The 14,042-nt window shown below is 33.3% G+C and overlaps 1 protein-coding gene across 3 annotated transcripts in view; it reads right to left on the bottom strand.

Moving 5' to 3' along the window:
* The window catches only part of DIAPH3 (diaphanous related formin 3), a 467,480-nt gene that overhangs the window by 249,957 nt on the left and 203,481 nt on the right, over nt 1-14,042 (bottom strand). For all 3 annotated transcript variants that reach the window (XM_076009404.1, XM_076009403.1, XM_076009405.1), the window contains one exon: nt 6,457-6,552. In XM_076009404.1, coding sequence (XP_075865519.1) covers nt 6,457-6,552 — 96 coding nt within the window. The remainder of the gene's footprint in view (nt 1-6,456; nt 6,553-14,042) is intronic.

Genomic DNA, 14,042 nt, shown 5'->3' with positions numbered 1-14,042 from the left:
TTGCAAATGAGAACCAAAAGAGAACAGAAGTAGCTATACTTCAATCAGATAAAATATACTTTAAATCAAAAACTGTAAAAGAAGACAAAGAAGGACATTATATAATGATAAAGTGGTAAATTCAGCAAGAGGATGTAACCATTATAAATACATATGAAGCCAATATCAAAGCAAATATATAAAACAAACATTAATAGATCTAAAGGGAGAGATAGACTAAAATACAATAATTGTAAGAGACTTTAACACCCCACTTTCAGAAATGGACAGATCATCGAGACCAAAAATTCAACTAAGAAATATTAGATTTAAGATGTACTCTAGGCCAAATAATCTAACAGATATATACATAAAATTCCATCCAACAAAGTCAGATACACATTTTTCTCAACTACTAATACATATAGAACATTTGAAGCTAGATCATGTTAGGCCAAAAAATAACTCTTTAATAAATTTAAGAAGACAGAAATCATATCAAGTGTATTTTCTGAGCACAATAGTATAAAACTAGAAATCAATAATGGGAAAAGCATCAAAAGCTTTACAAGTACATGAAAATTAAACAACATGCTCCTACATAACCAATGAGTCAATGAAGAAATTAAGAGGGAAATTTAAAAGTTTCTTTTAAAAAGTGAAGATAGAAAACATGCCAAAATCTATGAGATGCAGTAAAAGTATTTCTAAGTGGAAATTTTATAGCAAGAAACACCTATATTAAAAAAAGAAACAAATCTCAAATGACCTAACATTGCACCTCATGAAATTAGAAAAACAGGAACTCAACTAAAAATTATTATCAGAAAGGAAACAAAGATCTGAGCAGACAAGAAAAACAATACAGAAGAAAAAAACAAAAAGTTGTTTTTGAAAAGAAACAAAATCAACAAACCTTCATTGAGACCAAGAAAAAAAAGACAGAATACTCGAATAAAATGAGATGAAAAAGGGGACATTACAACTGATACCACAAAAATACAAAGGATCATAAAAGACTACTGTGAATAACTGTACTTCAAAAATTGGATAACGAAGAAATGAATGAATTCTTAGACACATACAACCTATCAAAATTGAAATATAAAATAATATAAAACCCTGAACAGACCAACTGGAAAAGAAATTTAATCAACAATAGTCTCCCAACAAATAAAAGTCAAGGACCTAATGGTTTCACTGCTTTATTTGTACCAGATATCTAAAGAAGAACTAATACCAATTCTTCTCAAACTACTCCAAAAAAACTGAAGAGTGGAAAGTACTGCCAAATTCATGCTAGAAGGCCAGCATTACCCTGATAGCAAAACCAAACAAAAATACAAAAAAGAAAACTACAGGCCAATATCCCTGATGAACATAGATGAAAAAATCCTCAACAAGCATAATTCAACACCACATTAAAAAGATCATTCACCATGATCAAGTGGGATTCATGCAGGGATGCAAAAATGGTTTAAAATATGCAAATAAATAAACTTGATACATCACACTGATAGCATCAAGAAGAAAACCTTGCATTCATTTCAATAGATATCAAAAGCATTTGACAAAATTCATCATTTCTTCATGATAAAAACTCTCAAAAAATGGGCTATAGAAGAAATGTACCTAAACACAATAAAGGCCACACTTGACAAACCCACAGCTAACATACTGAACAGGGAAAGGTTGAAAGCTTTTCCACTAAGATTGAGAATAAGACCAAGACCAAGATGTCCACTTTTGCAACTTCTATTCAACATAGTACTTGAAGTCCTATCCAGGGAAATTAGGCAAGAGAAAAAAAATTAAAGGCATCCATATTGGAAAGAAGTTAAATTGTCCCTGTTTGCAGAAAACATGATCCTATATATAGAAAAATCCTAAAGAGTCTACCATGAAACCATTAGATCCAATAAACAAATTTGGTAAAGTTGCAGGATACAAAAATCAATACACAAAAATTATTAACATTTCTATATACTAATAGCAAACTATCTGAATAAGAAATCAAGAAAAAAAAAATCCCACTTAAAATAGCTACCAAAAAAGTAAGAAAATACCTAGGAATAAAGTTAAGCCAAGAGGTGAACAATCTCCATATGTAACAATTATAAAACACTGATGAATGAAATCTTTCCATTTATTGTGTCTTCTTCAATTTCATGTTTATGGATTGGAAAAAATTAATATCCATACCTCCCAAAGCAATCTACAAATTCAACACAATGTCTATCGAAATATCAATGACATTCTTCACAGAAATAGAAAAAAAAAATCTTAAAATGCACATGGAAACAGAAAATACCTCAAATAGCTAAAGCAACTTTGAGGAAAAAGAACAGAGTTGGAGGCCTCACACTACCCAACTTCAAAATATACTACACAACTCTAGTAACTAAAATAGAATGGTACTAGCATAAAAACAAAAACATACTACAATGGAACAGAATAGAAAGCCTAAAAATAAATCCACAAATTTACAGCCAACTCATTTTGGACAAAGGTGCCACGAACACACAACATGTAAAGGACAGTCTCTTCTGGGAGAAGTTAATGCTACTGACAACTCCACTGGGAGAGGAAAACTAGAAAGTTCATACTTGGAACTCTCCTAGACTCAGCCCATACTACACCTTTTCACTTGACTGATTATAATCTACTATGTTGCTGTAATAAACCACAATCAAAAGTAAAATAGCTTCAGCAAGTTCTATTAAGTCCTTTTTATGAATTACCAAATCTGAAAATGATTTGGGGGACCCCTGAACTTGTGAATGGTATCAGACAGAAGTGAGGGTGGTATTTCAGACTCACTAACTTTATAGATTAAAACACTGCATGATCTCACTTATACAGTTATGTAAGTAAATAATAAATGAGATGAATAAATAAATTATATAACAAAAAATATATAATAGCATATAATAAATACATGAAAAACAGAAAAGATACAATGTTATACTACTAGGAGAATTTGCTATGCATATAGAGATGACATCTTTTTACTTTCCCCTATACTTGTCATTTACTCACTACTTTCAGGTATTATTTTATAATTAAAGTGGCATATACTATTAAAACATATTTACAATGGATCAAAGGAGGGGCTTGTTATAGTTTATGAATAAATTATCTTTTGGAAAGCATTTGCTGTAATTAGGGAAAAAAAATTACAAAAGATTTGAAAATGACCTGATGCCTAAGAGACAATTCAGAAGTACAGACTTTATTTTTTTAAATACTTAAAAGTTACCAAGAATAAAATAAGAAGTACTCAGTTAAAGCCTCCAAAAGACCCATTAAAACGAATCTTTTTACTAACATACATCTTATCCTTCAAAAAATGATTATATAGATCCCAAAAGTAAGCTTTGATTTCAGTTAACAAGTATAAAGTGTGCAGATTTGGGAACGAGTCATGCTTGTTTTCTGTGAGGAAATTTATAAATATTTAAAACTTTATGATAATTTGTAGATTCCAGGTTTCCTTCCTTTAACAGCTCTAATAGCTAATGAAAACAAATCTGGTAAAACACATGAATCTTGCAAAACTCCTGAGCATTCTCTCGATCCTAGAATGCCTGTAATTCTACCTTTAATGATGGGCCCAGAGTCTGTGCCAAAACCTTCATGAACTCAAAATACAGGAAATGTATAACACCTTTAAATAAGTAGGAAAATAAATTAGTGAGTTTTAGAATTCCATAGAATGTTTCCTGAAAATTCTATAGTATATTTCAGTTAAGAAAAATCTAAGAGAAATGATCTAGTACAGACCCACAATTTTTCTCTTCAATAAATTTTAGATGTGAATCTCTCCATTTTATTATCAGTATTCTACTACTGACCACTGTTTTACTCCAATTTATCTCATTCAAAAACAGTTCTCACTATCTAAAACTCTTCTCCGAATTCAGAATATCTGAATTTCATAGACATAAACCAGCTGTGAATCAAACTATAATTACAGGAAAGATTATAGACTACTAAAGCTTCTTACAGCTTAAATTATGACACTTGCTACAATCAGAGAGGTCAAGAATAACCCTAAAATGGATTATATCATAATATGACATGGTATAAATTCTTTATCTTTTGATTTTATATTTTAAAACATGCTTCTCAATTAAATGAATGGGATATATAACTTCTAGCTAAAATAAACAAGACAAACAACAGCTTTCTTTATGATAATAATGAGATTGTTTTATCTGTAAACAGGAATAGATACACCTTATATCTAATGGCTATTTTCAAAACAAGCAATCTTATTCAAGTCACTCAACTGCTATACCCACCAGATTCCCTACCTATAATGTCAATGCTAATACCTGTCTGGTGGGGTTGCAGTAAAAATTAAAGGGCCAAATCTCATGGCAGCACCAAAAGGTAATCAGTATTTATTAGCTGTTTTAATAAAATTTGAAATCCTATATAGCACATATTTTGTAATATAAAACAATAAATAACCTTGTTCAACAAGTTAATTATTCAACTTTGAGAAGGATATTTAGGTTAACTTCTCACGGCTGACCCATCCAGAAAGAATTCTATTCAACACAATACCTCTTCAGGAACCACAACAAGGCTGTTTAGAGTCAAGACTAGCTAGCAATTTGTAATGCCGGTCATGGACATTTTTCAAAACAAAAGCATCGAGTTTAGATCACAGAACACAGAACTTTTTGACATTATCTAAGTTAATAGCACAATGCTCTGAACTAAGACAATGTTCTTTTTTTTTTTTTTTGAGACACAGTCTCACTTTGTTGGCCAGGCTAGAGTGAGTGCCGTGACGTCAGCCTAGCTCACAGCAACCTCAAACTCCTGGGCTCAAGTCATCCTCCTGCCTCAGCCTCCCAAGTAGCTGGGACTACAGGCATGCGCCACCATGCCCGGCTAATTTTTTCCATATATATTAGTTAGCCAATTAATTTCTTTGTATTTATAGTAGAAATGGGGTAGTAGAAATGGGGTCTCGCTCTTGTTCAGGCTGGTTTCGAACTCCTGACCTTGAGTCATCCGCCCACCTCGGCCTCCCACAGTGCGAGGATTATAGGCATGAGCCACCATGCCCGGACAACAATGTTCTTTTAAGGGGGAAAAAAACTACCTGAAACTTATGTATCATGTAAAATCCCCCCAAATCTTAGTTGTCTAAGAACAAAAAACTTATTTCCAATTATGACCACATGTCCACAGCACATCAGAAAGGCAGGGCTCTGTTAATTATGGGCCTTGTATCTGGATGATGTACAGCACTCTGACAGCCAGAGGAAAAAAGACTACTGCTTCTCACACCACCAATTAAATGCTTCCACCTAAAAATGACATCTCCTCTACTCACTTTTCCAGTGGCACAAGCAAGTCACATACATGGTGATCCCTATCTTGAAAAGGGTAGAAATATGCAATCAACTTGTGCCCAAAAATAGAGAAGTGAATACTGGCCAAGACCATCAATGCCTCCACACTATCCCTGGGGATCCTGGCAGGCAGACATTGTAGAAAAGGAATGGTCCTCTGTCATAGTGAGTGTGAAGGAGAGGAGGTTCCAAAACTTCCATAAAATCATTTGCAATTCTACTTTCTGGACATATTACCTAAAACACAATTCCTTCTTTAAATAGCAAGGACTTTTATCCTCTCAATGGAGAATTATTTTATTCTAGCACTTGCTAAAAGCTCACTTGAAGTATATATAATAATTGAGAGGCAGACCAAAAAACATTTTAACTGTTTGTCACTCTAAATTCTCCAAATATTTATATCCCTTTTTCAACATCAGAAAGTAATATATACAGATCATATTATCTCAGCTCTAAGCAGAACTATCTTTGATGCATTGAAGGGGCAATTAGTGACGAATTAGGAACAAATTATTTGCCCTTTTCTCCCAAGAATAATTCAGTCAGGAAGATAATTCAATACTAAGTATTTAGCTCTTATAACCAAAATTAAATCTAAAATATTTCCACTCAGAATTTTTGAGTAAAGGTTTGGAACTGCTCAGATGGGATAACTGAGTTCATTTTACCCACCATCTTTTTATTTCCATTAATATTCTAACCTCCTTCATGCGTGATCAAGTATCACAAATAATCCAAATTCAAAGTTAGAATAGAAGTAATACACTGCCAATTTTTTTTAAAAATATGATGTGATAACCTGAATTCCTCAAGTCTTTTTATACTTAAAAGGGGAATTTTAAAGGGTGGTACTCTTTTCAGTTAAGGGAGATAGAATTTCATTCTAAATCTTTTTCTTACCTTTATTTCCTAATATGCATTTAACTTTTGAACCATTTAATTCCATTTGCATAAAAGAGAGTTACCTCTGAATTTATCAGGCAAATCATAATAAAATTAAAATGACAAAATGAAAAATAAGTCATAAACAAAATGAAATCATTTAAAGCAACCACCTTCAGTGTCTTCTGATAATTTAATAGTATTGAAATGTGATACTTACAAAGGTTCTGGGCAATTTTAGAATCTAGAAATTTAAGTTCTTTAATTTTTTTCTTAATAGCTTTCTTCTCTTCAAAATCTTCTTCTTCTCTTCTTTCTGAAAAACCAAGTATATAGTCACATTAGGGGCAGTAAGATATTCAAGTGCAAAGTGAACTTCCACCATCAAAGAAGCTAAAAAAGATACAAATCTTATAAATCACACAGCTATAAAAATAATAAAATAATAGATATCCCAAGACCCAAACTACTTCAGACAGGCACTGCTGGCTTTTATGCTAGAAAATCTAATGGCTTTTATGCTAGAGAAAAGAGTAAATATTTGAAAGTCTAACAGAAAAAAAAACAAAAATAAAACATATACAGTATAGAAACCAATTCCATTGGGTATAAGAATAAACACAGTTAGCTCATTTGAATAGTATACAGGACACAAATATAAAAGTTAATATACTTGTACTTAGTATGGGTTAAGAAGTTACCTCTAAAGAGTATGAACCAAAAATACACAGTTGCTTTATGTTTGATATACCATACCATGTTTATTTTAAAATATAGCTCATATACTCACTACCAAATTGGAACTAACTGATGAGCACTTATGTGCATAGAGAGAAGTAAAACTCAACAGAAATCAACCAGAGGGAGGAGAGGAAGGGAGAAATCCTAACAGGTACAATAAACAATATCTGGGTGAGGGGCATTCTTATAACCATGACCCAAGCATTATACAAGCAATTCATGTAACCAAAATTATTTGTATTCCATAATACTTTCAAATAAAAAAGGCAGAATTAAAATATTAGGAAAAAAATATAGCTCATAGAAAACTGAGTAAACTTTATTGATTTATACATGTTGAATTATCCACAGATCCTTGAGATAAATGCCACTTCATTATGGTGCTTTATCTTTTTGATGTGCTGTTGGATTCACTTTGCTAATATTTTGTTGAGAATTTTTACATCTGTGTTCATCACAGATATTGGAGACTGTTTATTACTGACTCAATCTCGGTCTGTTCAGGTAGATGCCGTTATGTTGTGTTTCTATTTTCATTTGTTTCAAATAACTTTTTGTTTTCCTTCTTAATTTCTTGATTGACCTATTGGTCATTCAAGTGCATGTTGTTTAATTTCCATGGATTGTTCAGTTTCCATATTTCCTAATGTTATTGATTACTAGTTTTATTCTATGTGGGCTAAAAAGACAACTGATATGAGTTCAATCTTTTAAAATTTGTGGGACTTGTTCTGTGGACTAACACAAGGTCCACCCTGGAGAATGTTTCATGTGCTGAAGATAAGAATGCATGTGCTACAGCTATTGAATGCAATGTTCTGTAAGTGTCTGTTAGGTCCATTTGATCTACGGTGAAGTTTAAGTCCAATGTTTCCTTGATGATTTCCTGTTTAAATGATGTGTCCAATGCTGAAAGTGAGATGTTAAGTCCCATTTATTATTGCATTGGGGCCTATCTATCTTTCTTAGCTTTATTAATATTGGCTTTATATATCAGGGTGCTTCAGTGTTGGATGTATATATAATTATTATATCTCCTTGCTAAATTGGTCCCCTTGTCACTATATTCTGACCGTCTTTGTTTCTTTTTATGCTTTTTATTTAAAGTTTATTTTGACTGATATGATTGTTTAGCTATTACTGCACACTGTTTGTTCCTATTTGCAAAGACTATCTTTTTCCATCCCTTCACTTTTAGTCTATATATGTCTTTACAGGTGAAGAGAGTTTCCTGTATGCAGCTAGGTTAAGTCATGTTTTGCTACACATTCAGCAGACTATTCCTTTTAATTGGGGAATTTAAACCATTACATTCAAGGTTATTATTGATGTGTGAGCTCTTATTGTCATTTCGTTGACTATTATCTGATTGTTTTTGTATATCCTCTGTTCCTGTCTTTGTCTCTTATGCAGTTTGGTGGTTTTCTGTAGTGATGTTATTTGATTCCTTTTTCTTTCTCATTTGTGTAACTGCTCTATAGGGAGTTTTATACTTTTGTGTGTTTTAACAATAGTAGATAAATTTTGATGCTTCCAGATGGAGGATTCTCTTAAACACTTCTTGTAGAACTGGTCTAGTGGTAAAGAATCCCCTCAGTTCTTGCTTGTCTGGGAAAGAATTGATTTCTCCATCATTTCTGAAGTATAGTTTTGCTGGGTGTAATATTCTTGGTTGACAGTTCTTTCAATACTTTGAATGTATCATCCCATTCTCTCCTGACCTATAAGGTTTCCACTGAGCAATCTGCAGTTAGTCTGATAAGGATTCCCTTATATGTGACCAGATGCACTTATTTTGCCATTTTTAGAATTTTGTTTTTGACTTTTGACAGCTTGAATATAATATGCCTAAGACCTTTTAGGGTTGAATCTATCTGAAAATCTTTGGACTTCCTATGTCTGGATGTCTACTTCTCTTCCAAGACATGGTACATTTTCAGCTATAATTTCATTATATAGGTTCTCTATGCCTTTTCCCATCTATTCTACTTTCAACACACCCAAAATACAGATATTAGTTCACTGAATGGTTTGCCATATGTCATGTAGGCTTTCTTCATTCTTTTCTTGTTTGTCTTTTTCTGATTGGGTTATTTCAAAATACCTATCTTCAAGTTCATCAATTGTTTCTTCTGCTTGACCTAGTCTATTATTGAAACTCTAAATTGTATTTTTCATTTCATTGAATTATTCAGTTGTTTGGTTCTTTTTTATGATATCTATCTCTGTTGAATTTCTCATTCAGATCATGATTTGTTTTCCTGATTCCTTTGTATTATTTATCTGTGTTCTTTTGTATATCATTGACTTTCCTTATGATTATTATTTTGAATTCATTTTCAGGAATTTTAGACTTTCTTTTTTTGGGATCTGTTATTGGAGAATTATTGTGTTCCTCTGGAGGTATCATATTTCCTTTCTTTCTCATGTTATCATGTTTCTTGTGTCACTATGTTGATATCTGCATATCTGTTGTAAAAATTGCTTCTTCCAATTTTATGGAGTAACTTCCATAAAACTTTTTCCTGTTGATGTATCCATAATGCTAGTAGGGCAGGGTGGTTTGGCATTGGTTCTAGAAAGAAGAGGTAGTATGATCTGATGTCTTGGGCCATAATCATCAGCAGTATCTGAGAATTCCTCAGTGGCTTAGGATGCATTTATTTTGGAGGCTGTGGTGCAAATGCTGGTGATGGAGATGTCAAATGGACCTGTCCTTAGGCCCCCAAGTGGCACATGCATGGATGCCAGTGGACTCTGGGAAGACAGGCCAGTTGTCGGGTGCCCAGGCAGCATGCGCTGGCAACATTGATGGCAACAATAATTCCTGGGCTGTACATGGGCCCTGGCATTGGTGGACACCAGTGGTGGCAAGCCTGGGCAGGCCAATCCTCAAGTCCAGGTGGTATATGAGGGCACAGGCAATGGTAGCAGTGGGCCCCAGACAGGCTGGTCCACAGGCCCCTAGGTGGTACATGAGGGCAGCAATGGTGGCCTCAGGCAGGCCAGGACTTGGGCCCTGGATACATGTGGGAACTGGTGGTAGTGCCAGTAGGTCCCAGGAAGGCTAGTGCTTGGACCCCTGGGTGGCACACTCAGGCCCTGGGTATGCCATTCATTGGGTCCTCAGGCAGCACACGCAGAATCCAGATTCCTAGGCAGCAAATGTGGGCATATGGAAGTTGGATGAAATTAGGATCTTAATAAAAAAGAATACTGTTAGAAAAAATTAAGATCTTAATAAGAAAACAGTGGGGCAGAGTGTTTAGATAGATATGTACAAATAAAACACTAATGTTGGTGGAAAAATAAAAATCACACAAAATACCTGTTTACAAGGTCTTCATATGTATAAGATGGCATATTATAATTATATTTTATATCAGAAAAAAGTACAAGTTGAATATCCCTAATTGTAAAATCCAAAATACTCCAAAATCCAAAACTTTGAGCACCATTAGGACACACAAAGGTCACGCTCAAAGGATATATTCATTGGAGTATTCATGTGAGATTTCAAATGTATGGATCAGGGATGCTCAATTGGTAAGCATTATGCAAATAGTCCAAAACTCCAAAAAAAAAAAAAAAAATCCAAAAGTGCTTCAGTTCCCTAGCAATTCAGATAAGGGATATTCAACCTTTAATATTATAATTACATATTCTGGTACACAATGTGAGTTAAAGATTAAATTTTCCATTTTTTAAAACATTTATTATTTCTGTATCATTTTATGAATAATCAGCCATGTCTCTCAAGTGATTTTAAATTACACTTTGATCTTAAAATTATTATCTAGATATGTTAGGTCTGTTTTTCTAAGCTTCTAATTCTGTTCCATTGTTCTCTGTGCTACTATTATGTTACTATTACTCTGTTTTAGGCACTATAGATGCATAATATAGTTTAATATTTAATTGGATGTTTAAATAATTTTTCCTTTCTAAATTTTCTTTACTTTTCTCATTTATTTTTCCACATGAACTTCAGAGTAATCCAATAGGCCCCAAAATAAAATCCATTTGAATTGTATTTGTAAATCTATTTGTAAATAGATTCTGGGAGATTTCCCAGAATCTATTTCCTCTGGAGGTATCCTGAGATTTGATATCTGGAGATTTGACATCGTGATAATTTTCAAACTTCACAAGCATGAACATGGCATGTATCTATTAATGTAATTATTCAATTTAACATGGTATTCTTCAAACACAACCCATATATTTATTGTTAATGTTAGGTGTCCTAAGGACTTTTAAATTACACTGGAAGGTATTATCTAGAAACTTTAATTTTGCATACATGTTTTATTAATATAATCAGCCACTTATTTTGTCTTTCATTCAAATAAGAATTTATTAAGCAACAACTAACAGGGACTGTGTTATGATCACAGATACAATACTAGACAAGATAGAGATATCACTAGCCTCACAGAATTTAATGTCCAGTAGAGGTGACTCTAAAATAAATGTCAATTATACTATATAGATGTACTGGTGATGTTTTGGTAAGAACCAAGGAGAACAAAAAGAAAGCACCCAAACTCATACTTGTTAAAGATAGTCTTTATGGGATAAATAATATCTAAGCAAAAGTTTGAAAAGAAAAAGGAGTTGGCCTGGTGAGAAGGTAGAGGGTGGTGGCAAAAAAGACAGACTATGGAATCATAGTGTTCAAAGGTGTAAAGGTGCAAGAACTTGAAGAGAACAGAAAGAAGTGAGGATAATATTAATAAGAGCAGAGAATATTAAGTGGAAATAAATGATGCCAGAAATGAATCAGGCACCATCATGCAAGACCTTTTAAGCCAGGTTAAAAAGTCTGGATTTTATTCTCACACTAATAAGGAACCACTGAAGATTTAAGTATGTGTGAGACATCAAGAGAATTGCAATTTAGGAAAACCTCAGCTTAAAGCAGGTGGACTGAAAGAGTAGCCAAAATATTGATAGAAGGGCAAGAAAGAAAAACATTAACAGCAATTCAAATAACAGTAAATGGTACTCTGACCAAGAACAATAGTAACAGGGATGGCAAGATTGGATGAGTTCCAAAAGCTGAATCTACAGTGGGACGTAGGCTAATTATTGACCCAACCCACCTCTGTCTCTTGAATTCCAGACTTAAACATTAAACTGCTTACTCTCAACATCTCTACTTGGATATCTAATGAGCATCTCTACTTAATATGTCCAAAACCAAACTCTTGACATACACGTAGCCACCTTGACATCCGTTCTTCCAACTGTTTTTCTTATCTCAGCAAACGGGAATGCTTTTGATATGATTGCTCAAGTCAAAAAGCTTGAATTTTGCTACTGTTTCCTTTACAACCACATACAATGCATCAATGAATGGTTGATTCCAACTCCAAAATAGTCACCAAAATAACCATTCCTCAGCACCCTTGCTTTTTTTTCTCTCACCTGGATCACAACTGTTTTCTAACCAGTCTCTCCACTTACAGGCTTAACCACAATGCAACAGAAGAATCCTATGAAAATTTACTAGCAAAGCCTACTCTAACTGCCTAATATAGAAAGCACACCCCTCACCCAGTATTCCCTATCACCATTGCATTTTTCTGCCATTTTTTCTCCTCCAAAGCACTTAAGTGTTCCTTACATATCATAAATTTGATGCTGTCCCTCTTCCTCCATTAAAAAATATAACCTCTGGAGGCAGAAAATTTCATCACCATTATATTCTTAGCACAAGAACAAGGCCTGGAACACAGCAGGTGCTCAATAAATATCATTTTGACGGATGTATACATCATCACTTATGTGTATGTATGTATGCATCTACAGAGTAAAGGAGAAATCGAAAGATACTCAGGCTTAAGCAACCAGGTAGATGATGATGGTGCTATTTATTTAATTCAGCAACAAATGAGGTTTGGACTAGTCTAATTTCAAACATGTTCACTTTGAGAAGCTCTTGTACATCCACATGGTCATGTACAAGAAGCACCTGGATGTACAAACGTGGAGAATAGAAATCTGGAATGGAGATACAGTTACCAGTCATGATGTTAGGCCACTGACTGTCACAGGTTTTCTAGGTACCACCTAAGACACTTTCTTCTCCTTAATCCCAGTATCTAAACCTTCTTCTGGTCTTGTCTTTTGGTTAAAATTTCCAGATAAAGGCTAACAAAAATTTTGCTGGGGTTCTTTTCCTTAATCTGCTCAAATGGCAATCCTCTACTTTTTAGAAAATATATACATTTTATTTTCTTATCTGAATTCCCAAGAAAAAGGCAGACTGTCATTTAAAAAAAAAAAAAATCAGTTTATTTTTCTCACCACCATGTGAGAATGTATATCCTTTCACATTCTGAAACATTTTCTAGTCTACCTAAAGAAAAAGGTGAAGACACACTAACCTTAATTTTAAATAACATTTACTGAACACCTACCAGGCACTGCATTGAATACTTTGTTTCAGTTTCTGATATAATTCTCACTATAGTGATATAATTCTCACTATAGTAATACTACTATCATTGTCGTGATCATCACAATGAGAAAAATAATGCATATGATAATTTTAAGCAACAAATCTGGTGAAAGAATGAAAATCTCCTGATTTTGACTCCAATATTATTTTCAATAGTTATGAAGTATATTAGGTGTCACAGTTTTAAAAAAAAAGTCTATGAGCAACTTTGACTACTGCAATCTTCGATTAAGACATTGATGCAATTTTAACAAACTTTTCATTTTTCTTAAAAATGACAAATTAGATTCACTGAATTTAATATATCAGCATACTCATAGTGCTGAGTATATAACCAATAATGTCATGCTTTTCTCCCATCTTCTCTTCTACCATATAGTCAAAAGATTGTTAGGAAAACATGGAACTTAGAATATAGACAAAGGGGCAGGAAGAAGCAGCATTTTCTAAGGGAGAAAACAAAAGAATTAAGAAAAAACAAGGTAGGAATATGCTTATGTTGATATGAAATCAGATAAGGAGTCTATTATCCAAATAGATTGATTTGAAAAAGTCCTGTATATTGAGAAATAACAGAAAGGGTTTTTTTTTAATGCAGT

This window comes from Microcebus murinus, chromosome 13 (genome assembly GCF_040939455.1).
Source record: "Microcebus murinus isolate Inina chromosome 13, M.murinus_Inina_mat1.0, whole genome shotgun sequence".
Lineage (NCBI taxonomy): Eukaryota > Metazoa > Chordata > Mammalia > Primates > Cheirogaleidae > Microcebus > Microcebus murinus.
Note: the sequence above shows the minus strand (reverse complement) of the source record. Positions and strands in the feature narration are given on the sequence as shown.